At 54.4% G+C, this 21,480-nt stretch overlaps 1 protein-coding gene across 1 annotated transcript in view; it reads left to right on the top strand.

Moving 5' to 3' along the window:
* The window catches only part of CUX1 (cut like homeobox 1), a 270,926-nt gene extending 261,951 nt beyond the window's left edge, over positions 1-8,975 (top strand). The window contains exons 19-23 of the mRNA XM_062012619.1: positions 708-791; positions 1,394-1,450; positions 4,723-4,803; positions 6,684-6,748; positions 7,257-8,975. Coding sequence (XP_061868603.1) covers positions 708-791; positions 1,394-1,450; positions 4,723-4,803; positions 6,684-6,748; positions 7,257-7,317 — 348 coding nt within the window. The 3' untranslated portion in view covers positions 7,318-8,975. The remainder of the gene's footprint in view (positions 1-707; positions 792-1,393; positions 1,451-4,722; positions 4,804-6,683; positions 6,749-7,256) is intronic.
* The last annotated feature ends 12,505 nt before the right edge of the window (positions 8,976-21,480 follow it).

Here is a 21,480-nt window from a genome sequence, read left to right as displayed (position 1 = left end):
TGCATTTTTTTGTGGCCTGCAGAAGGAAGTGTTGGAGAAAGGAGGAGCAGGGACACGCAGGCTGTGCAAGAATCCTCAGGGCTTGCTGCTGCTGTTCCTCTAGCGCTGCCTGTGAGGCTGCACAAGGAAAACCTCTGTTCTAGGAGAAGTTTCAAACCCAGCCTGAGCTGACCCAAAATCTTTCATTCCTTTCAAGGGGTTTCCTTTCTTTTCCTTGCCCTTTGCCCAGCTAATAACAGCTGTATGTTTAAACAATGATTTCCTCCTCCTAAACTGCTGTTTCCCTCCTACTCAGCCCACAAGCAAAGGAATTCAGGGTGGGATTTGCACTGGCCCAGGCATTTCCAGGGGAGCTCTCTGGGGTGACACAGATGACTATTAGTTCATGGAAAAGGCAAAAAGAAAAAAAGGGGGAGACACAGATGGAGCCCCCACAGAAGAAAGGACTTTGTTCAATAGCTCCTCTTGTTCTTCTCCCTTTTGAAGGGCACAGATGCTGTTGGCCTGTGAGTCACCTCTGGCCTGTGTTTCTCCATCCTTTGGGAGTTATTTCTTCCCAATGAGCAGTTCAGATGAACTGGGGGAGCTCTGGCCCTGTGCTGGGTGTCCATACACAGCTGGCACTGGGCAAGGGGGTACACAGGCATATGGCAGCGCCAGCACCCACTGGCTCTCACCCAGGACTCTCACCTTGCCTTTTCCCACAGGGCAGCAGCAGGGATGACACCGAGCAGCGTTACTCCTCCCAGTACGAGGAGCGCCTGGACCCCTTCTCCTCCTTCAGCAGGAAGGTATGAAAAGCCCCCAGCATCCTCCCTCCTTCTGCCATGGACTTGTGTCTCCCCAGCAGCCAGGGCAGGACTCAGGTGGCCATGGTTTTGGCATTACAGAATCGTTTCAGCTGGAAAAGGCCTTTAAGCTCCTGGAGTCCAAGCCCTCCCCTCACCCTTCCAAGCCCACCATTAACCCATGGCCCTCAGCACCTCAGCTCCATGGCTCTGCAATAGCTCCAGGGATGGAGACTCCACCTGTAGAGCACAGCCCTGCCCAGGCTGTAGTCAATGAGGAGGGTGCTTTGCTTGGTTCTGGTTTTCTTCATGGCAAGGTGGTCCCTGTGTGTTGAAGGGAAGGAGAAGCCAGGAAATTAAACCTCTCAGGGAAAATATTTGATCATTTAGATGAAATCCAGGGACAGCAACTGAAAGCATGAAACACTCAATTTCCCTTCACTTAAAATATTAAACCAGGCTGTTGTTCTCACATGATGTCCTCTGTGGCTATGTGCATGGGGCAGTGGGAGCAAGCGAGGCCACAGAGCTCCTTCCCTGATTTGCAAACCCTGAATAAACCTTCTGAGCCTCAAAAGTCATCTTCTTGTACCATTTACCTGCAGGAACGCCAGCGGAAGTACCTGAGCCTCAGTCCCTGGGATAAAGCCACGCTGAGCATGGTGAGTGGGTGATGAGGGATTTTTACCTCAGTGCCTGTACTGGGAATGCTGCTGCTGAACTTGGCCGTGGCTGGGGGGTGGACGCCGTCCCTGCTTTTCCAGGCAGGGATGCAGACCATGCCAGGGCCACACTGGGGCTTGGTTGGCAGCACTGGGAGGGGGATCCACTAGGCTCCAGAGAGCAGGTCTCCTCTGGTTTGTAACGTGGATTGAGGGGCTTAGCACTGCACCCTCAGCCAAAGCCTGGCCCAGGGGCAGAGCCTCTTTGCACACAGCGTGCAGCCAGGGTGAACTCAGCCCAGCTCCCCACGGGAGACTCACCCAGAGCCCCAGCACCCTGTGCACAGTGGAGTCCCGCTCCAGTGGGGGGTCCTGCTCCAGGGGAGATGCTCTGCCTTGCACAGCACAGTATCCTCAGGGTTCTTCTCTCCAGAAAAACATCTTTCCAAGATTTAACCTTTCATCCTGTTTTTTTCCCTTCCAAAAAAAGGACCAGGGAAAGTACTGGGGAGATACTTGTATCTGCAGCAGCAGAAGGTCCTCACCTGAGCTGTGGTGGGCAGGAGGGCTGCTGCTACCACCATGGGTATTGGCTACCTTAGGGATGAATGCTGCTTTCCCAGCTAAAAATATGGTTCTAGAGACCTGCTTTCTATTTGTGACATTACCAGCAGGCTCAGGATCAGATTTTGGCTGAGTTAAGCACCAGCTCTCTGGCATAGCAGAGGTTAATGTGGGACCACTGGTCTGCAACAGCCACAGAATGCAGAAATGTCTTGTAATAAAGGCAAAGTTGTCATTTGCATAAAAACCAAGCAAATGCCAACATGAATATGGATTGAGTGGCATGCCAGCACCACAGAGAATTAATGAAAGGCATTTACAAAAAAAACCCTGACTTAGGGGAGTTATTCCTTGGGAATATTTAAGAACATAATCATGTTTGTTACAGCAGCCTCTGCCATGGCTGTGAATAGCAAAGGAGATTTCAGCCCAGAAGTGGTTTGGTGGGAGATCTGTGGGTTTAAACACCAGCTTTGGAAAGCCCACGTGGTGGTTTGGGGAATGTGCTTATGGCCATAATGAATCCCCAACTGTTACAGCAGGAATCAAACGTGGCTGTGTAGGAAGGTAGAATGCATCCTTCTAAGTTGCTTTTCTGGGCTGTGGCTATTCCTGACTTGGGGGGTTTTTTGAGGGGATGGACATGGAGGTTTTCCCATAGGGACCCATCTGAGGGCTCAGACATGGTCAGGGTCTGGTTGCTGTTCAGTGGCTTCCCCAAAATGAGGGGCTGGAGCCTGACACAGCCCAGTCCCACAGGGTTTGTGGTACCCAGAGAGCTTGGACATCTCTAGAGGCTGGCACAAGACTGAGAAGGTGGAGGGTAAACCTTTCAGGATAGACCTTGCCTGAGAAATGGGTAAACCTACAGATGAGGGGACCAGTGAGCTTTTGGAGATGCCCATGGAATTTTGTTTGTGGTTGCTCTTCCACATCCCTCAGGGCAAGGCCCATCTGGCAGTCAGTCCTTTGGAGGTGCTTTGCTTTTGTCCAGCAGCACTGTGTGTCTTCCCAAGGGCAGCTGATGCTCCTGCACCTCTCCCACAGCAGCACTGAGCCATGCTGAGGACCAGCAGCAGCAGGCAGCATGTGCCCAAGCATGTGCTTGTGGGTGAGCCAGGCAGGGTGGTGACCTTCTCTTAAATAGAGACATCTGTGACAAGTAGAAAGGGCAGCTGGACAAACTGTGGGACCCCAGGGACCTGCCTGGACCACCAGATCCAGCCACAAGCCTGCCCTGAACAGCAGAAGGGCTGTTACTGGGGAGAGCAGCTGGGAGGCCGGCATGCAGCTCCCCTAAAATCAATATCCCATCAGCAACTGGCATCCACGAGAGCTTACATTTTCCAAGGTGCTCAGCCATCACTGCAGCCATGTACATGGCTCTTGGTGTGCAGGTAGCCCAAAGCTAAGGGTTCCACACTGCTAAACCTTTAACCTTGTTTTAATGGCTTTTTTTGGCTGGTGCAAGTGTGTGCTGGAGGGTTCAGTTACTTTAGGCTGAACTGTCTGGTTCACAGGCCTCACAGTTCCAGCCCAGATGGCAACACAGCCCCACACAGCCCCTCACTCACCCCACAGCTCCTGTGGGATGGGGAGGGGAATCAGGGAGGAAAAGCAAAGCTCGTGGGTTAAGAGAAGAACAAGTGTAGTAACTGAACTAAAATATAATAACAGTAAGAGGAATAAAGTATAATAATGGTAATGAAGAGAAACCAAACCCAAGGAGAGCCCAGTGCTGCCCAGTGCAGTTGCTCCCCACCCGCTGAGCGATGCCCCAGCAGCCACCCCCCTCCCAGCCAACCCCCCAGTGTCTATACTGGGCATGATGGCCTATGGTATGGAACAGCCCTGGGGCTAGTTGGGGTCAGCTCTCCTGGCCATGTTCCCTCCCAGCTCCTTGTGCTCCTCCAGCCCACGCAGTGACAGGGCTGAGAAGCAGCAAGGCCCTGATGCTGTGCAGCACTGCTCAGCAATAACCAAACCATCCCTGGGGTACCAACATTCTCTTCAGCCTAAACCCAAAATACAGCCCTGTAGCAGCTACTAGGGAGAAAATTAACTCCATCCCAGCCAAAGCCAGGAAAACAAGGAGGAATGCCAAGAGCTGGAGGAACGTGCAGACCTCGGGGTGCAGAGTGGGCACCCCTGAAATGTGCTGAGGTGCTTGGGAGGCTGCACCATCGCTGTGGGTCTGGCTACAAAATCATCCTCTGAGTCATTGCTGGGGCCTGGCAGCAGAGCTGGGGTGCAGGGAGGGCCATGCACCCAGGACAGCCTTTGGGAACTCCACACAGCCTTTGAGCTCATGAATTAAAAATGTGAGAGACTTAATTACCGCCGGGGTTTCTCTCCGGAGTGGCGCTGAGCCGCAGGCTGGCACTGGCTCAGGGCTGGCACGGGGGGAAGCAACTGGAGATGGCTGGGGCTCAAAACAAACCCCCAGGAGAGTTTAGAGTAGGGGAAGCCCTGTGGCTCACAGCCCTGAATTCACCTTGATTTTGGGAATAAGCACTTGTGGCAGCCACCTTGAAGGAAAGCAGCTGCTCAGAGATGGGCACAGCCGGGTGGCAAAGTGTCTTTACATAGGGATTAGCAAGAAACAGGGCCCCAACTTTGGCCAGGGTCTCCCTGAACCTGTGCACAACAAGAGCTGCTTTCCAGTCACCTGCATTAAAACAGGATTTTCCTTTCTGCTGTCTTTGCAGGGCCGGCTCATCCTGTCCAACAAGACAGCTCGTACCGTTGCCTTCTTCTATACGCTCTTCCTGCACTGCCTCGTCTTCCTGGTAAGTGCAGGGGCCACAGGGCAGGGGAACACCCCCATAAAATGTCATCAAATCTCTCATCCAGGGGGAAGTTTTGCTTTTCTGGGATATCATGCCAAGCAGGAGCATTGCAGCTGGTGCATCACTGGCTCCAGGGACACGGTGTGGCTGGCAGGGTGGGCAGCACAGCTTAGCAGAGACACATACATGCCAAGGAATATCCCCCTCAGCTTCACAGGGCAGGAATGGCCACCCTTGGGTGGGCATGGGTTTGCCCAAGGGCAGGAGCCAAAAGCCATCTATGCCACTGTGTCATGCCTGGGAACAGCCATGGGGCCCCAGTAACCCCGCACTGGGACCTCATATGGGGTTTAGAGTATTTGTGGGCAGGTCTGGTTTGCCATCAGCCTGAAGGAGGGCATGGAATGTACCCCCAGCAGGTTCCCTGATGGCAGCAAACTGGGAGGACTGGATGATCCTCCAGAGACTGTGCTGCCATTCAGTGAGGTCTGGGCAGGCTGAGAGTTGGGCAGAGGAATGTCCTGAGGTTTAGCAAGGTCAAGTGCAGAGTCCTGCACCTGGGGAGGTGCAACCCCATCACCAGTACAGGCTGGGGGTGACCTGCTGGACAGCAGTTCTGCTTCTCCCTCCATTTCTTACTTGCCCTGTGGCTCTGTTGCCCTCTAGTTTTCAAATTTCCCCAACAGTACATTAGGGTTGGAAGTAGAGAAGTAAAGATTTGGTTTGGAATGGAAGCTTGAGCCAGCTCAAATCTCCTGTCAGGCAGTCATGGTGCAAACTCCTCCTATATTCACACAGTTTCTGGGAGTTTGTCATTTCAGGGGGAAAAAAAAACCCAAATCATCAATAATTAAATGATGAAACAAGATGAAAGACAAAAAAATCAGAACAATATTTCTATCCTGATCTTCTCAAAGTAAAACTGACTTTGTGTTATTTTGGTGAGGAGAGGAGCAAAGAAAATAAAAAGTTAAACATCATTAAACTTTAAAGCTGTAGCCTAAAAAAAAAGGAAAATGTATAAATATTACATGGCTGGAATGATCTTACTTCATCTAAACACAGAAGGGCTTGAAATCCAGCACCCAGTGCTGCCTGGGCTGGGCACACACCGTGTGTCTGATGGGCACTGCTGGGGCTCTGGCCCTGTGGTGCAAGCAATGTCATTGCCCCTAATCCTAGAGGGCAACACAGCCTTTACCCTTCCCACTCACTGCCTTCTGCCTGCCCTGATTGCAATTAACCCTAATTTGGAGGCCCACTGAGGAGTATTAGTGGAATTGGAGTATTTCCCTGGTGATGAGATAACAACAGCTTACAACTCCCCAAGGCTTGAATGCAGCAGCCCGGGATGGGAGGGCTTCTCCCTCTGTCCAAAACCTCCCCACCTCCTCAGACCACAGCTTTGAAATGAGAACCCAGTGGCATGAAGAGGGAAAAGGAGCCAAAGCTGGCAGTGACCTTTCATAAGCCTATGCCAAAACCACATCTCCATCCATGTGCAGCCTTGAGTGTGCCCGCCTTGCCCCAGCCCACTGCAGCTGCGGCCACGCTGCCCCAGCAAAAGCAGCCCGCTGGAAAAGGTCATCCTGACCCTCCTGAGAGCAATCCCCCAAAACACTCTGGGCTGCTCCACTTTGGCAGCACATTGGCAAAAGTGATTTTACCCAGAGCATTCCTTTAGGTCTCTGCCTGATGCTCCACAGGCACCCGATGAACCCCGTGGCAGAGATTTTGCTGATGGGCACGAGGATGGGATGGGATGGGATGGGATGGGATGGGATGGGATGGGATGGGATGGGATGGGAGACAGAGAAATGACAGGGGCAGGCAGAGACCCACAGGTGAAAGCAGAGCTGATGGCATTTCTTATTTTGCAGGTGCTCTACAAAACAGCCTGGAGTGAGAGCGTGGGCAGGGACTGTGCTGCGTACTGCGCTAAGAAGTGAGTGTGAGGATGGGCCAAGGGGCTTGGGAGCACCATCCCCCTGGGTTCTGTGGCTGGAGCATGGTGGTGGTTTGCAGTAATGTTGTTGGGTTCTTCTTGATGCATCTCTGTCATGGAAATGAGGGCAGTTAATTGAATTTTAAATCCTTAATCCAATGAGAATGGTGGGGAGAAAAAGTGCACAGAGTAAGGCAACGGCCTGTCTTCAGCTGAGTGTTTTCCAAACACTTTCCTGTGAGCAGTTCTTGCCCAGTGGGGAAGCCTGCTAAAGCCAAACATGAGCCTGGACACCAACATCAGCTCCATGCCTTGATCCAGTTGCCTTGAGCAGCTCTCAGGCACTGCTGCCCGTGGTGGGGGGAAAGCCTGGTGCTAATTACCACTCACAAAACAAAGCAGCGGCTGCTTGGCCAGTTGAGTGCTTCAGACCCTGCTGTGAGTTGAACATGGCTCTGCCCTTTCCCCAGGGACACTGGGAGTTAACGTGGCTCTGCCCTTTCCCCAGGTACGCCGACCACGTCCACAAGTTCCACGAGAACGGGGATGCAGGTGACATGTGGCAGTGATGGATGGATGTGACCCTGCTGGCACCGGCTCCCCATCAGGATCTGTCCCTCTGCTCCTTGACACTCACTTCACTATTGCTTTGCTTTCTGCTTCATAGGATGGAGGCAATAATCCCCCCCTGCTCCTACCCCTGGAAATCAAAAGCCTCAGCTAGCAGAGAGTCATTTTGCAGGACATGGCATTTCCAGCTGTCCCTTCCTCTGCAGAGGATGCCCGGGTGCTCCTGATATCCCAGAGAGCTCAGTCTTTACCAAAATACATGAAAAATGCAAGCTAAGAGGTACTCCTCCCCAGTGCAATATCTCTTTCCATCTTGTTTCAAGCCCAGCACAACATTGTGTGGACTGAATTTAGCCAGACAATATGGCAGAGGGGAAACAACCTCCTATTTTGCTCAGGTTTCTTGAGTTATCAGAAGGTAAGCAAGTCCCAGAGGGATCTGATGGAGCAAGCAAGAGAGCAGCAGAGAAAAAACAGCCACCCCCACAGACAGGACTGCTCAGTGTGGTCCCTTCTGGCTGCCTCTCAAGTCAAGTGAAGCTGCTCCTCAGCCCTGTCCTCCATCTGAAAGGCTTCTCAGGACCTTCTGTGTCGTGTCTGACTAAGCTGCTGAGCACCGGCAGATGCTCTTCTTGAGCTGGAGCCCTTGGCTTGGGAACAGTCCTGCTAGTTAGGGCTTATCAGGCATGAAGGGATGTGTTGCTGGTTAGGACTGATCTCACAGGGATGCTCCAGACTCTCTCCTTGCTGAGATGTCTCTGCCAAGCATTGGTTGCCCTTCTAGGGGCAAAAGCTTTGTCTAATCCCAGGCAGTACCTGCTTTGCACAGGGCTTTACTTCCCCTGTAGTTAATCTGCTCAATATCTGACCCTTTTAGGAAACCACAAGTCAAATCAATCAATTGCTGGTGGCGGGTTTGCTGGCTGCTGAACACTGGGCTGCTAATTTCAGTTGATCTGGGGAGACAGAGGTGATAGGAGAGGCTCTGATTAAAAAAAAGCAGGTCCCAGCACCCCCCATTCCTGCCTCTCCTCGCTGTGACTGCATGGTGCAGGAAGATATCAGCTTGTTAACGTGGTCCTCAATTAAAATTCCTCTCTGAAGACAGGAGAATAGTGTTGCTTCCAATTAATATTTAATTGCAGATTCAGATCTATTCACATTCATGCTGCTGGGAAGCCAGGGCCTCTAACAGAGCGTGCAGGCAGCGATAGGCTTCACATCTGCCACGGGCAGCCCAGGGTTATTTATAGGAGCTGTGGCCCACAGCAAGATGTAAAATACTCATAAATCGAAGGGAGGGACAAACCAAACCCCAAGGGACCAACTGCACCTGTCCTGCTCAACGTGGGGTGAAGCAGCAAGGGGTGAGGGGGTGACGCTGCCCTGGGCCAAGGGAACCTCTTCGTAATCGACTTCACAGGTGGAGCTTTTGCTGTGTGAAATCAGTAGCTCAGAAACGTGACCCAGGGAAGGGTGGGATGCTTGTTGAGGCTTTGTTGGGAAGGTTAAATTTTGCTTTTTTTAGAAGCTCTGTGTGGTGTCTTGGAATTGCAAAACTTCTGCAGCTATTCACACTTGTACCCTTCATAAATGACTTAAAATAGACGCCGAGTTCTGCAGGACAAGTGATGAAATAAACTTAGACTTGCATTGACTGGGTTGCTTTTGTGCTTTTGTGCTTTGCTTCCTTTCTTTTTCTCTTTTTTTTTCCCCCCCAGACTTTTGATATTAAACAACAGAGAAATGTCCTGCTCCAGTCCAAGGGCACAGTGTGCAGCTAATTTTAGAAAGCCATTACAGCAGCTAAAGGCAGTGATGTCTCACAGAGCCAGGGAGGGCAGGACCTCTGTCCCTGGCTGCCAGTGAACACCAACATCCCAGCAGAAAGGCTCCCAGCAAAGCAGGGACCATGAGAGCTGAGGGGCTCCAGCACAGGCAGCCTCCAAAAATCAGAGATACTCTATTGGTAAAGGCACTGGGTTGAATGGTGTAAATTTGCCTGGCTGATTTGGGGGGGAGCTGGTCATGATCCTTCCCTTCATTATCCTTTTTTTCTTGCTTCTCTGGCCCCAGGGTACCCCAGCAGCCCCAGCCTGCTGGGGCCAGGCTGCTTTGCAGGCTCTGACCTTAGGTTCTAGGCACAGCTTCCTTTGGCTGAGCCCAGTGGGTACAAGAGGGTCCAGGGACAGGGCTGAAGGGCAGAAGGCTTTGCAGCCCTCCAGGATGCCTGAGTCTTCCTGGTCCTCTGGAGCTACTGGGCTTTGTCCTTCAGGCAGAGCTGTCACCTCCTTCCATGCAAAACAATGACAAATTGATAGATTTGTCCCAAAACCCCTCCTGTGGAGGGCAGGGCTTAGGTATGTTGTTTTCTCTTCTAACCTCAATTTTGCAACTTGCAGCAACTCCTCACTGCCAGCAGGACCTGCATCTCCTGCCTCCCCCAGGCACTGGCAGCTGGAGAGCACCCGCAGCACTCAGGGCTGACACACACCAGGCTCACCTCAGCCACAGCAGCTCAGGGATGTCTGGGTGTCCCAGGCAGCAAATAGAACCTGGCTTTGGCTGCCAAAAATCCTCTCACCAGAGGCAGGGAAAGCCTGAAGTGGGGAGAGCTCTCGGGTTACTGCCTGCCTGTGCCTGGCCAGCACCTCAGCTACATGGAGCTGCTTTGGAGAGACGTGCTGGAGGAAGAAGGGCTCTGGCAGAGCCAGGGGGTTGCAGGGCTCCTGGGCATGCCTTGTCCTGCCACTCAGAGCATTGGAACAGCAGGTGAAATGTTTGTGTGTAGCACAAAACAAAAATGTGCAGTTTTGGTGCCTGGAAAGATGCCCAGCATGTGGGGGGATGTCCTCAGGTGGCCAGGCACCAGGAGATATCTCCTCCAGACCCCTAACACTGCCTGGCAACTGCAGCCGAGCTTGGCAAGGCTGGTGAGGGCAGGACAGAGTACAGTAGTTTTACCCAACCCCATTTCTCCTCCAGAAAACAGAACAAAGCAGCCCCAACCTCAGGCAAAAGCTGTGAAACAGCTCACCCTGTGCTGTTGGGGGATATGCGGTACCCCTGACTCCTCACTCCCTGCTCAGCCCTTCAGCGTCACCGCCTGCGTTGGGTGACCTTTTGGGGATGTTCTCACTCAGAGCCGGGTTCTGTTCTCCTTATAGTCGAGTGAGGAGGGAAATGGCAACGAGGCAGCACCTCCCTCCCACTGCAAAGTCTTGAAATGCCACCCCTGAAAATGCAGAAGTGGACAGCACGTGCACAGGGCTGGGCTGACTCAGCCATGAGAAGGGACACGGCGTCCACCTGTCTCTGCAGGGGCCTTGGCACTCCCCAGGGCAGATATTGCACTGCATCTCCCCACTGCTGCGGGTGAGCAGCTTCCCTGCAACTCCCTGGGCACCCCTACAGACCCACACCTCTCTATATGCACGGGGCCTGTAGATCTGCACCTCTATAGATCTGCACCCCCACACTCCCCCTGAGCCCCAGCACCCCTTGAGCCCCATTTGCAGCCCCTTTGGAGGGCAGTCCTGGAGCACCTCGCAGCCTGGGTCCTGCCTTTTTTAGGAGGCAAGAAGGGGACTTTTTTTGCTCATTTGATTTGAAAGCCTCTTGTATCCCTGAGTGAGTCCAAAGAAAAGGATTTCAGCAGCGCTTTGCTCTCCCTTGCTGTTTTAAATTTGATTATGGGAAACAGTTTTAATTACCATCGACAGATGTTCAGGGAAATAATTACGGGAAAACCTGTGCTTTTTATATCCATTTAACCTGCAAATCTCCCATCCCATCTCACAGGCTCAGGCTGAATTTCGGGAGGAGGTGGAGGTTGATACGGTACTAAAAGGCTCCTGGGGAAGCCGGGATGGTTAATGAGATAACAGGCTGTTCACATCTGGGTCACAAGTTCAGTCTTTTGCCGCGGGCTGAGGAGACGGGAGAAAAATCCCTGTCGGGATGCGGCCGATCTGTCCTGGTTTTCGGCTGCTGTGCACACCCCCATCTGTCCCCTCGGGCCGGGGAGAGCGGCGAGGGGCCCGCTCCAGCTCCAGCCCCGCAGGACGATGCCGCTCGGTGATGATGCAGGGGATGCCGGCCCGTGTCCGTGTGCCGAGGGAGCGGGACGATGCGGCAGCGGTTAAGCAGCAATTTATTGCAGCTCTGTAAAATAACAACCATAATAATAATAATATGACCGCCTCGTCCCTCTGGTCGGGTTCCCGCTGGCGCTGGGTCTCTGGAGCCACTCACACGCAGGCAGCAGATGTGTTTGGCCTCGCTCTGTAAATGGCTAAAGCGAGCTGCGTGGGGCTGGGGCTGCGGCGAAGGGAGCGGAGGCAGCGCAGGATGCGAGCGAGACTCCCCCGGCAGCAGGAAAAGCGGCTTCGCAAACACAAACACGCGCAGAGGCAGCGACGGGAGACGCGCCCGCTCCCGGGGGTTATTTTAGGTTCAGGGTGTACCCAGGGAATGCGGCAGAGAAACAGGGTTCACGGGGTCCCTCACGCCGGGTCAGCGCACGGACGCAGCCCATGCGACAAAAGGAAGAGGGGATAAGGCAGAAGGGGTTTGAGTATCTGGAAGCTGGAATCTGACCATAGGGATCGATTGGTATTTATTTTTGGAAGAGCAGCTCTGATTTACTGCGGCAAGGAGGCAGGGGAACGGTGCATCTCCACCACTTGACGCCTTTAAATCAAGGCTGATCGTCTCTCCCGAAGCCGTGCTGTGCCTCAGCCGGGGGGTCACGGCCCCGCAGCAGGACCCGGCAGCGAGAGCGTGCGGAGAGCATCGTGGCTTTGCGCTCATCCCTCTCGGTTCTTTCCCGAAGCTGCTGGGTTTAGGCGACAGCGGGTTTTGGATGCCGGGAGCTCCCCGGGCCGGGATGGCATTCTCCGCGCTGCCCTTCCCGTGCGGTTGTCCGCGGCTGGGGCGGCCGGTCCCGGGGCGGCAGCCGGCGGCGGGGCCGTGGGAGCATCGTCTGAAATCACAGCAGCGGGGCGGGACCGTGCCCTGCTGCCTCAGAGCTGGGCATCTCTGCCGCGAGCTCCGACGATGTGGGAGCCCCGATAAGCATGTTAATAGGGGAACCCCTGTCACGAAGCCAGTTTTCGGGCGAGGAGGGTGAAAGCGAAGGCAGGCTCCTCCGCACGGCCGTGCTGGAAGGTGTCGGCTGGTAATAGCTGTTTTATTGCTTCCTGTTGTGTTAGACATCTGATGGCAAGCCGGGGCCGAAAGCTGGTGCAGCATATGGAGCGGCCCCCCCGCCCCATCCTCCCTCTCCGCCTTATTTACAGAGTCTCCCTGGAGATGGGCCTCGCAGGCTTTTCCAGCGCCGAGAGGAAGCGGAAAAATATTTACCTCGCTCACCCCCTTCCCCCCCCCAAAAAAAGTCTGTTCCCATTAAGGCAGGAAAAACGTAAACGAGACGCAGAAGGTGGAAATGCTGTGCTGCCATGGTGAGCGCTGGGGATGCCGAGGGGGCCGTGGGCAGGAGCGGGGTCATTCACTTGTACCAGGGGCTCAGCTAAACCCCAGTCCTTCGTTTCCCAGCCCTTCCTTCAGGGTGAGGACATAGGGAGTGGCATGAGGATGCTGCGATGTCCCACTGCCCCCCATGACAGCTGTACCCAGTGGGTGCAGAGCCCTCCCTTGCATGGCTGCACCCCTGGGATGCCCCGTCAGCCCAGGGCCAGTGGGAGCTTGTGCTGGGGTGAGAGATTGTGCTGAAATTGAGAGAGGGACGTGGGGATGTGCTGCTGTCTTCCTTTGGCTGTATAGGTGAGATGTACTAGGACATGGGGTTTCCAGCCCAAAGCAGGTGCCGATGCCAGGCAATCATGGGTGACCAAGGAGTGCACTTGCTTTTGCTGGGGTGGCTCTGACGCGGCATGATCATGGCCTCACTGTGGGCACAGTGTGTGTGTCAGATAAAATACAGCTCCTGTCCAAGCTGACAGAAATAACACCCTTTTCCTTTCTTGTAACCCATTTTGCCCTCTTCCTTTCATCTGCCCACAGCTGCAAGAGGATGGGCAATGCCACTGGCCAAGGATGTCTGTGCTGAGCCACTCCGTGCCTTGTCCCCATTGATGGTGCTTTGCCCCTGTTGCTGGAGGCTTTGTCCCAATGCCATGCTGCTTTGTCCCCATTGCATTACTGCTTTTTCCCCTTGGCAGGGTGCTTTTCCCTTATTGCATTAGTGCTTCATTACTGTTGCACGGTGCTTCGTCCCGTGTGCTGGTGCTTTGTCGCTTGTGCTGGTGCTTTGCCCCGTTGCACAGACAGTGCCCCTGTGAGCCCGGCCGTTCCCCTCTGCCCCCGCCCCCCAGCACCGCAGCCACGGCACGACCTCCCCTGACGTCTCCTCTTGCCCAGAATAACGTCCCCACCGGCAGCGGGAGGGGGGAAAGTGACGGGGGACGGACACCGGCATGTGGTCTGCCGAGTATGCAGCCAAAAATAGCCGGGGAGGCAGCGGGAGCAGCGGGGAACCCGCACGCCCTGCTGGGTTTGGGCACGATGCGCAGCTCCCCGAGGGAGGCGCGGCCGGGCTGGCGGCAGCAGGGTCGCTGCGGGGCTGGGCACTGGGTACTCCCTCAGCACACCAGCCCCCGCCCCAAATGCTTGCCCTGAACACTCAGGATCTGGGGCTTTTCGGGTGCCCGTTGCTATGGAAACCTCTTCTCACAGTGCTGGTCCACGCTGAGCCTGTCTGTGCTGCTGCCTTCATGGAGGGGCGGTGCTGCAAAGTGATGCTCAGGGAGATGGTCCTGCAGGTTCCAGCCACTACAGAATTAGTGCAACCCCCCCCGTGAGGGTCTCCTGGGGAAAGGGAGGGCTTTATAGGGAACGGTGAGGGGGTTTTAATAGCCTCTTGGTGGCTTTAGAGACTTGGGGAAGATGTTTAGCACAGAGGAGGGGTCTGGGTTGGACCCACATGAATGGTCCCCAAAAAGCTTCACCCTTGCCCAGGTGCAGGGAATTAGTGCTGCACCCCTCAACAGCCAGGAAAGGGCTCCTTGTGTGTGAGGAAAAAAAACCCCACCTTGCTTTGCTGTGCAAATGCTGTCCCCTCTGCAGCCCAGTTCCATCAAGCATCCCACCACCCAGGAAGGTGTTTGGAACAGGGGTAGCAGTTGGTGCAGGAGTGGGCAAGGCATTTCCATTCTCTGCCAGAGGAAAATCCACAGCTCAAACTATGCTAACCCCCCTTGGGGTCCCCATTGACATAGGGGACCCTTAAAATCACGCCTATGAGCAGATGCTGCCAGGGCTGCACAGCATTCAGTGCATCATCCCTCTGAGTGCTGTGCACCGTCCTGGGTGGGGAGGGGGCTGCCCTGGCTGACCACCTTCCACAGTCCTAGCCCAGAAATGGGGTTTTCCAGGGCTTTTTCCCAGTTCCCCTCTGCACACTGGTCCCTGCAGGTGTACAGAGCTGAGGGATTTCCTGGCTGCTGCTGTGAACTGTGTGGATTCAACTCTTTGGGAGGCACTTTGCACACCAGCCTCACTGCTTGCACACACCTCACACCAGCTCCCCACGGGCTGGGAAAGAAAAAGATGGAAGAAGCTTTCAAAGCTAAGGGCAGGTTGGGATTTTGGAGCTGTTAACATTTTTAAGAGCTGCTCTGAGTCCAGACAAAGATGGTTTTGCTTTTAATATTTAATGTTTGCTTTTTTTTCCTTTTACATACAAGTGTGCATCCCGAGCTGCTGCAGGGAGAGCTTTGCACTGCAGGATCATCAGGGCCAGCATGGGGCTGCTTCAAAGATAAGGTTGCCAGAAGGGCATTCTCCAGCCTGTAGGAAAAGCAAAACCCTGGGAAACTGCAATGAAAATGCCACTTGGACCAGCACAGTGGGAAATGCCGGGGAGAGGATCCTGCTCAGGAACCCACAGCCCTTTGCTGGCAGGAGCTGCAGTTGCCAGGCACAAGGAGCTGTGGTGGCAGGAGTAAGGAAAGTGAAAGACCTTTCTTCATGCCTGAATTATCTTCCAATTTGTCTCCCAACAGCTGGAGGCTGTGGGTGTGGGGCAGAGTGACCATCAGGATAAAGGAGAGCCTGGAGCAGCAGCATGGAGAGAGCTAATGGCTGTGTGGTGCTTGGGGAGAGCAAACAGGGAAGGATTCAACCTGGGGCAGACCCTATGAGCAAGATGCACTGTAGTGCTGAGGGTGAACAGCTCTGCCATCCTGGTTGTGGGTCAGGACAGGCAAAGTGGGGATCTCAAACCCATCTCCAAGCAGAGCCCATCAAACAGATGCAGCTGCAGGAGGTGACTGAAGGTTGCTGCAGCAATGCTTCACTTCTGGAAACCTGCCTTGGCCAGGACAGCACAGCCACTGAGAAGGTGTGGGAAGGCTTTTTAAAGCCTTTTCCTCCCGTGGCTGCTTCTTACACAGTGCTCTGCCCAGGCAAAACAAAGCCTCTGACACCATCTTTCAAGCACAGCTCCAGCAGAGCAGAACAGTGCAAAGAAAGGGGATATTTCAGAGACAATGTAAGAGGAGCTAACAGCCTCTGACCGTGCTCCGGCAGAAGTGGGAGGCAGGTTGGAAGAGAAGGTTGAGAAGGTGCCTGTCCCCCTAGGAGGAACACAGACCTGTGCATCCCATCAGGGCAGGCACAGCCATGGGGAGCAGCAAAGGAGCAGAGCCCTTGGGCAGGAGGAATCAAGAGCAATCAGACTGGGGGTTTGGGGCTTTTTCTTTGCTAGGTTTTCAGCTCTGCAGCCCCAGGTGAGGACACATTCATATGCCCTGAGCACAGAGCCCACTGTCTGGGTGCTCGTCCCAGTGCAGGGCTCTGCATCTGCTTGCTTGCACGCTTGGTGAGCTCTCCACCTGCCACCCTGCCAGTGGGTGTGGGGGGAAGTTTCAGCACACAAAAAGCATCACTTTTCATTTGCGTTGGCAGGAGGAAGAAGAGCAGCAGCAGCAGTGCTGGGCTCCTGTGGCTTCCCCTGAGAAGGCCCAGCTTCCTCGCCAGTGCCATGTCCTCAGGAGGGATGTTCTGTTTCTGAGTGCAACTGTCTCTCTTCAAAACCTGTTCCCTGCAGATGCTGAGTGAGCACAAATACCTGCTGGGGCTGGGCCAGGGTGTTGGGAAGGGTCCCAGGAGCCCCATCCCAGCAGGATGCAGTGGAAGCACCAAGATCAGGCAGAATGAAACACTTTAGGATGGTAAATCTTGAAGCCATGGATTGTGCCCACTGACACCAAACTGGACACCCTCTTTTTGCAATTAACACTGCTCCTACCACTGGGATGCAGAAGGGTTGACCCCTCGATCCCCTCTCCACCTGACAAGTGTTTTCAGGAGATTGCACTTCTCCAGTCATCAACCCCAAACATTCCTCCCTTCCCAGCTGAGTCAGACACTGAGAGGCTGCTGGACACAATTCTGAGCAGATGTCTGAAGCACAGAATAGCCAGGACACAGTGGAGGACATGAGCATAAGTGAAGAGGAGACAGGATAAATTGTTGGTGCTGCAAGCTGCTCTCCTGCACAGCTTCTCCACCCAGCCCGTGTTCTCCAGCTCCATCAGTCATCCCGACAAGAGGTGAGGATGGGGTTTGGTCCTGTTTGTCTATCATCTTGTCTGTCTGTCCTCCCCTTAGGATTTCAGCTGCTCTGGTTTTGGGATGGTCTGTGGTTCAGCTTGTCCATCTTTGAAGGTCAGCTCCACTCAACCAGGGCTGCACAGGCTCCCTGGGCAGGGAGGGAAGAAAAAGCTCAGGTTGCAGATGAAATTTTACCCACAGTCTATGTGCCAAAAGGAAAGAGCTTTTCTCCCTCTCACAGGTGAGGATGAGGAGGAAAAGGGAGTTTGCACATCAAGGTCTTCACATGAGTGTGAGGCTGGGAGAAGGCTCCCCCAGCCCTGCAGCCAGCCTGTCACTGGCTGTTTGCTTCCTCTAACACGCCAAAGGGCATTCTAAAGAAATTCCTCCTGCACAAATGAATACAAACCCAAACAGCTATTTCTATTGGTTTCTCCTCTTTGCCCCTTTCATCCCTGTGACATCTTCCTCCAGTGAATCCTTCCTTTCCATCTCATTAGAGACTGTTCCTGGACAATTGGCAGCTGTGACAACCCGCGAGCTGCCCGGGGCCTGTCTGCCTGGCTGACAGCTCACATACGCACCCGCCTCTTCCCTGTGCTTGCACCATGAAATGGTTTCAGGGCTGTCTCCTACCTTCCTTTCCAGGGTTTTCCTGGGATACTGGACAATACACTTCACCTCCCACCCCTGCTTTCCTCCTCCTAACACCCTTCTCTCTCGCCACCCTGGTTTTGTGGCTTGGCAAACCCTCAGCATCAGGATTTTGCAGGAATATCTGCAAGAGCACTGCAGTCCCCACTCCCAGGATCACCCCTCCCACTGGCCCCTGGATGAGGCTGGGATGGAGGTGGTGAAAGATGAAAAAGAAGCATCTTTAGAGGGAGGTGCAAGTGGAGGAGGGAGCGCTGCTGGAGCTGGCCCCGCTGGGCTATCAGAGCTGCCCCCCTGAGCTACTAGAGCTTATCCTGCTAGGCTACCAGAGCTGGTCCTGCTGGGCTACCAGAGCTGGCCCTGACTGTGCCATCCAAGCTGGCCCTGTTGTGTTGCCAGAGCTGGTCATGCAGGCTGCCTGAACTGGCCCTCCAGAGCTGCCAGAGCTGGCCCTGCTGGGCTACTAGAGCTGGCCCTGCTGGGCTACTGGAGCTGACCCTGCTGTGCTGCCAGAGCTGGCCTTGCTGGGCTACTGGAGCTGGCCTCGTGGGCTTGCTGGGCTACTGGAGCTGGCCTCGTGGGCTACTAGAGCTGTCCTTGTGGGCTGCTAGAGCTGGCCTTGCTGGGCTACTGGAGCTGACCCTGCTGTGCTGCCAGAGCTGGCCTTGCTGGGCTACTGGAGCTGGCCTCGTGGGCTTGCTGGGCTACTGGAGCTGGCCTCGTGGGCTACTAGAGCTGTCCTTGTGGGCTGCTAGAGCTGGCCCTGCTGGGCTACTGGAGCTGACCCTGCTGTGCTGCCAGAGCTGGCCCTGCTGGGCTACTGGAGCTGACCCTGCTGTGCTGCCAGAGCTGGCCTTGCTGGGCTACTGGAACTGGCCTCGTGGGCTTGCTGGGCTACTGGAGCTGGCCTCGTGGGCTACTAGAGCTGTCCTTGTGGGCTGCTAGAGCTGGCCTTGCTGGGCTACTGGAGCTGACCCTGCTGTGCTGCCAGAGCTGGCCTTGCTGGGCTACTGGAGCTGGCCTCGTGGGCTTGCTGGGCTACTGGAGCTGGCCTCGTGGGCTACTAGAGCTGTTCTCATGGGCTACTAGAGCTGGCCCTGCTGGGCTACTGGAGCTGACCCTGCTGTGCTGCCAGAGCTGGCCTTGCTGGGCTACTGGAGCTGGCCCCGAGGGCTACTGGAGCTGGCCCTGACTGTTCTGTCCAAGCTGGCCCAGCTGTGCTGCCCAAGCTGGCACAGTGGGCCACTGGAGCTGGCCCTGCTGGGCTACTGGAGCTGGCACAGTGGGCCACTGGAGCTGGCCCTGCTGGGCTACTGGAGCTGGCACAGTGGGCCACTGGAGCTGCCCCGCAGGCTACCAGAGCTGGTCTGCCGTGCCGCCCGAGCTGGCCCCGCCGTGCCGCCGGATGCCTCCAGGCACAGGATTTCAAGGGCACGTCCCGCCGCAGCCGGGCGGCTGCCAGCAGCCCTCCCCACGCTGGCTGCACCGCTCTCTTGACTCCTTCCAGCGATTATTTTAAGGCAGCTAATAGCTCCGAGGGAGTCCTGGCGTAATGAGAATTGGCAGAAGGGAGCAGATATTCTGTTTATTCACCACCAGTTTTAAATCATTTAGCATAGCAGCAAGGCCGTGTTTCTACAAGCAAGACATTCTGCTTTGCTTGCATCGTGGCTCCTGCTAAAAGGGTTTAGTGATGAATGGGGATGGTGGTGCTCGTGGCAGGAGAGGTGCCACACTGCTGGGACAGGGACCCAGAAACTGAGGCTGAGGATTTGAGCTGAAGCTCATCCCCATCCACAGGAACTCCCACCAGCTGCTGACTGGGACTCATGAGGATGGATTTAAGTTGGTCTGTGGCTTTGGCTTCAAAATAAAGCCTTAAAAAGACAATTTGGGGAGTTGGACCAAGGATGCTCTTTGTGTAGCGGAACATGGTTCCTCAGGGATTGCTGAGAAGAGTCAAGGGAGAAGTTAAACTTTCACCCCAGCAACCACTGTAGATCTCTCTGGTCAAGAAATTAACCCTCAGATCCTTTTGAAGGTTGGGATTTCTCACTTACTTTTCCAAATGACTGACCAGCAGCACTGCAAACTGTGCACTTCCACACCTGGAGCCCTGGTTTTCATTTTGGCTGCAGCCCCTCAAGGTTACCCAGTGTTTCATCAGAAGCAAGGCCAGGTCTTTCCACTCGTTTGACACATCCCAAAACAAGAAGCAAGCCACAGAGGGAAGGCAGAATACAGCTTGTTCTGTACCAAAGCCTTCACAACCACAAAGTGTTTGTCCTGGTTGATGGAAGAAATCCCAGCACCTCAGCCCTTCACTGGGCTCCCAGTGTGTTTTGCTCAAGTGCTGTATAATCTGGGAGCTCAGTGGAAGGGATGTTGGACTTTTTGCTGCTCGTATGATGACTGCAGTTTGTCTAGATGATCTTTCAAGGTCCCTTCCAGCCCTTGAGATTCTGTGACTCCGTGGTTCTGATCTCTGTGAGGAGGAGAGGCTGCAGGACCTGGAGAAGAGAAGGCTGAGGGCGAACCTCAACACTTCAAAGTACCTAAAGGGTGGGTGTCAAGAGGATGAGGTGACACTTTTTTTCTGCAGTCTCCAGTGACAGGACAAGGGGTGATGGACATAAGCTGGAACACAACAAGTACCACATAAATACAAGGAGAAACTCCTTTGGTGCTGAGGTGAGGGAGCCCTGGCCCAGGCTGCACAGGGAGGGTGTGGAGGCTCCTTCTCGGGAGGTTTCCAAACCCACCTGGACACTGTGCCCCCTGATGGAGGGGAACCTGTTTTAGCAGGGGGTTGGGCTGGATGAGCTCTGGAGGCCTCTTCCAACCCCCACCATTCTGTGATTCCCACAGAGGACAGGCTGGATGGTGTCACGTCACAGGAAGGGCATTGGCAGCCCCACAGCATGCAGCTCCCAGCCCTGCAATCGATAGTGAGTGCAATGAAACCCTTAATGAAATTCCAGCCTGAGAGACTATTGATTGTGTATTTTCTTTAAAAATGTATATGAATGGGAGAGAGGCTTTGTGGAGGAGAGGCTGGGGGAGGGGGATGAGTGGAAACACACTATTTGCTGCTGTAGGAGAAGGGCAAACGTGGCCTGTCTGGGGTAACATCCGCTGACCAGTGGGCTCCAGACTCTTGAGGAGCTTTAACTCATCCTCACATCACCCCTGGGACGGGAAAACGTGACCAGCCAGAAGCAGGAGGGTGGGCATTCACCCAAAACCATCACAAAACCAGCGATGATGAAACCAAGGAGAGAAGTCAAGAGTCCATGCCCTGGTCGTGCCCCCTAGACAGAGCTTTTGCAAATCCCACTTGTCCCGTGTCATGCTGCTGCTAAAACACACACACCCCTCACAAACAAACCAGAGGTTTAGGGAGAAGCTGCAGCCTCCTGCCTTGGGTGTCTGAGGGATGAAAAACAAATGGTGCATCACTTTGCAGCAGCCCTGCAACCAACCTCCTTCCTTCCTTCTGCAATCTCAGCACCCCTAAACCAGCCTCTCCCCAAATCTCCCCAGGTGAGACTTTGCAGGGTAAGAGGATGGCAAGGAAGCATAATAAATAAATAAGTACCAGTACTGAAAACCCCCCCCACCCTTACATAACCAGCATTGTCTTAATCCTACAGGTGCTTCACAGGAGTAAAAAGGGATTTGTTCCTCCTGCAAATCCCTTTTTCCCCCTTTTCTTTCTTTTTTCTTCTTCTTTTTTCCTTGGTGAGTCATCCCCAGCCACCCCATGGCCGCGCCGGGGTTCGGGAGGGGCAGCCCTCGGTAATGTGACCCCTGACTAAATCACTTAAACCTCTCCAGGCTTCGGTTTCCCTGCGGTAAGATGTGGATTATAAATCTGTCCTGACCCCCTTGGCAGAGAGGAAGGTGCTCAGAGATGGGTCCTATAAATATGT

The sequence above is a fragment of the Colius striatus genome, chromosome 20 (genome assembly GCF_028858725.1).
Source record: "Colius striatus isolate bColStr4 chromosome 20, bColStr4.1.hap1, whole genome shotgun sequence".
NCBI classification, from domain to species: domain Eukaryota; kingdom Metazoa; phylum Chordata; class Aves; order Coliiformes; family Coliidae; genus Colius; species Colius striatus.
The sequence above is the reverse complement of the archived record's forward strand: the minus strand, read 5'-3'. Positions and strand labels throughout refer to the sequence as shown.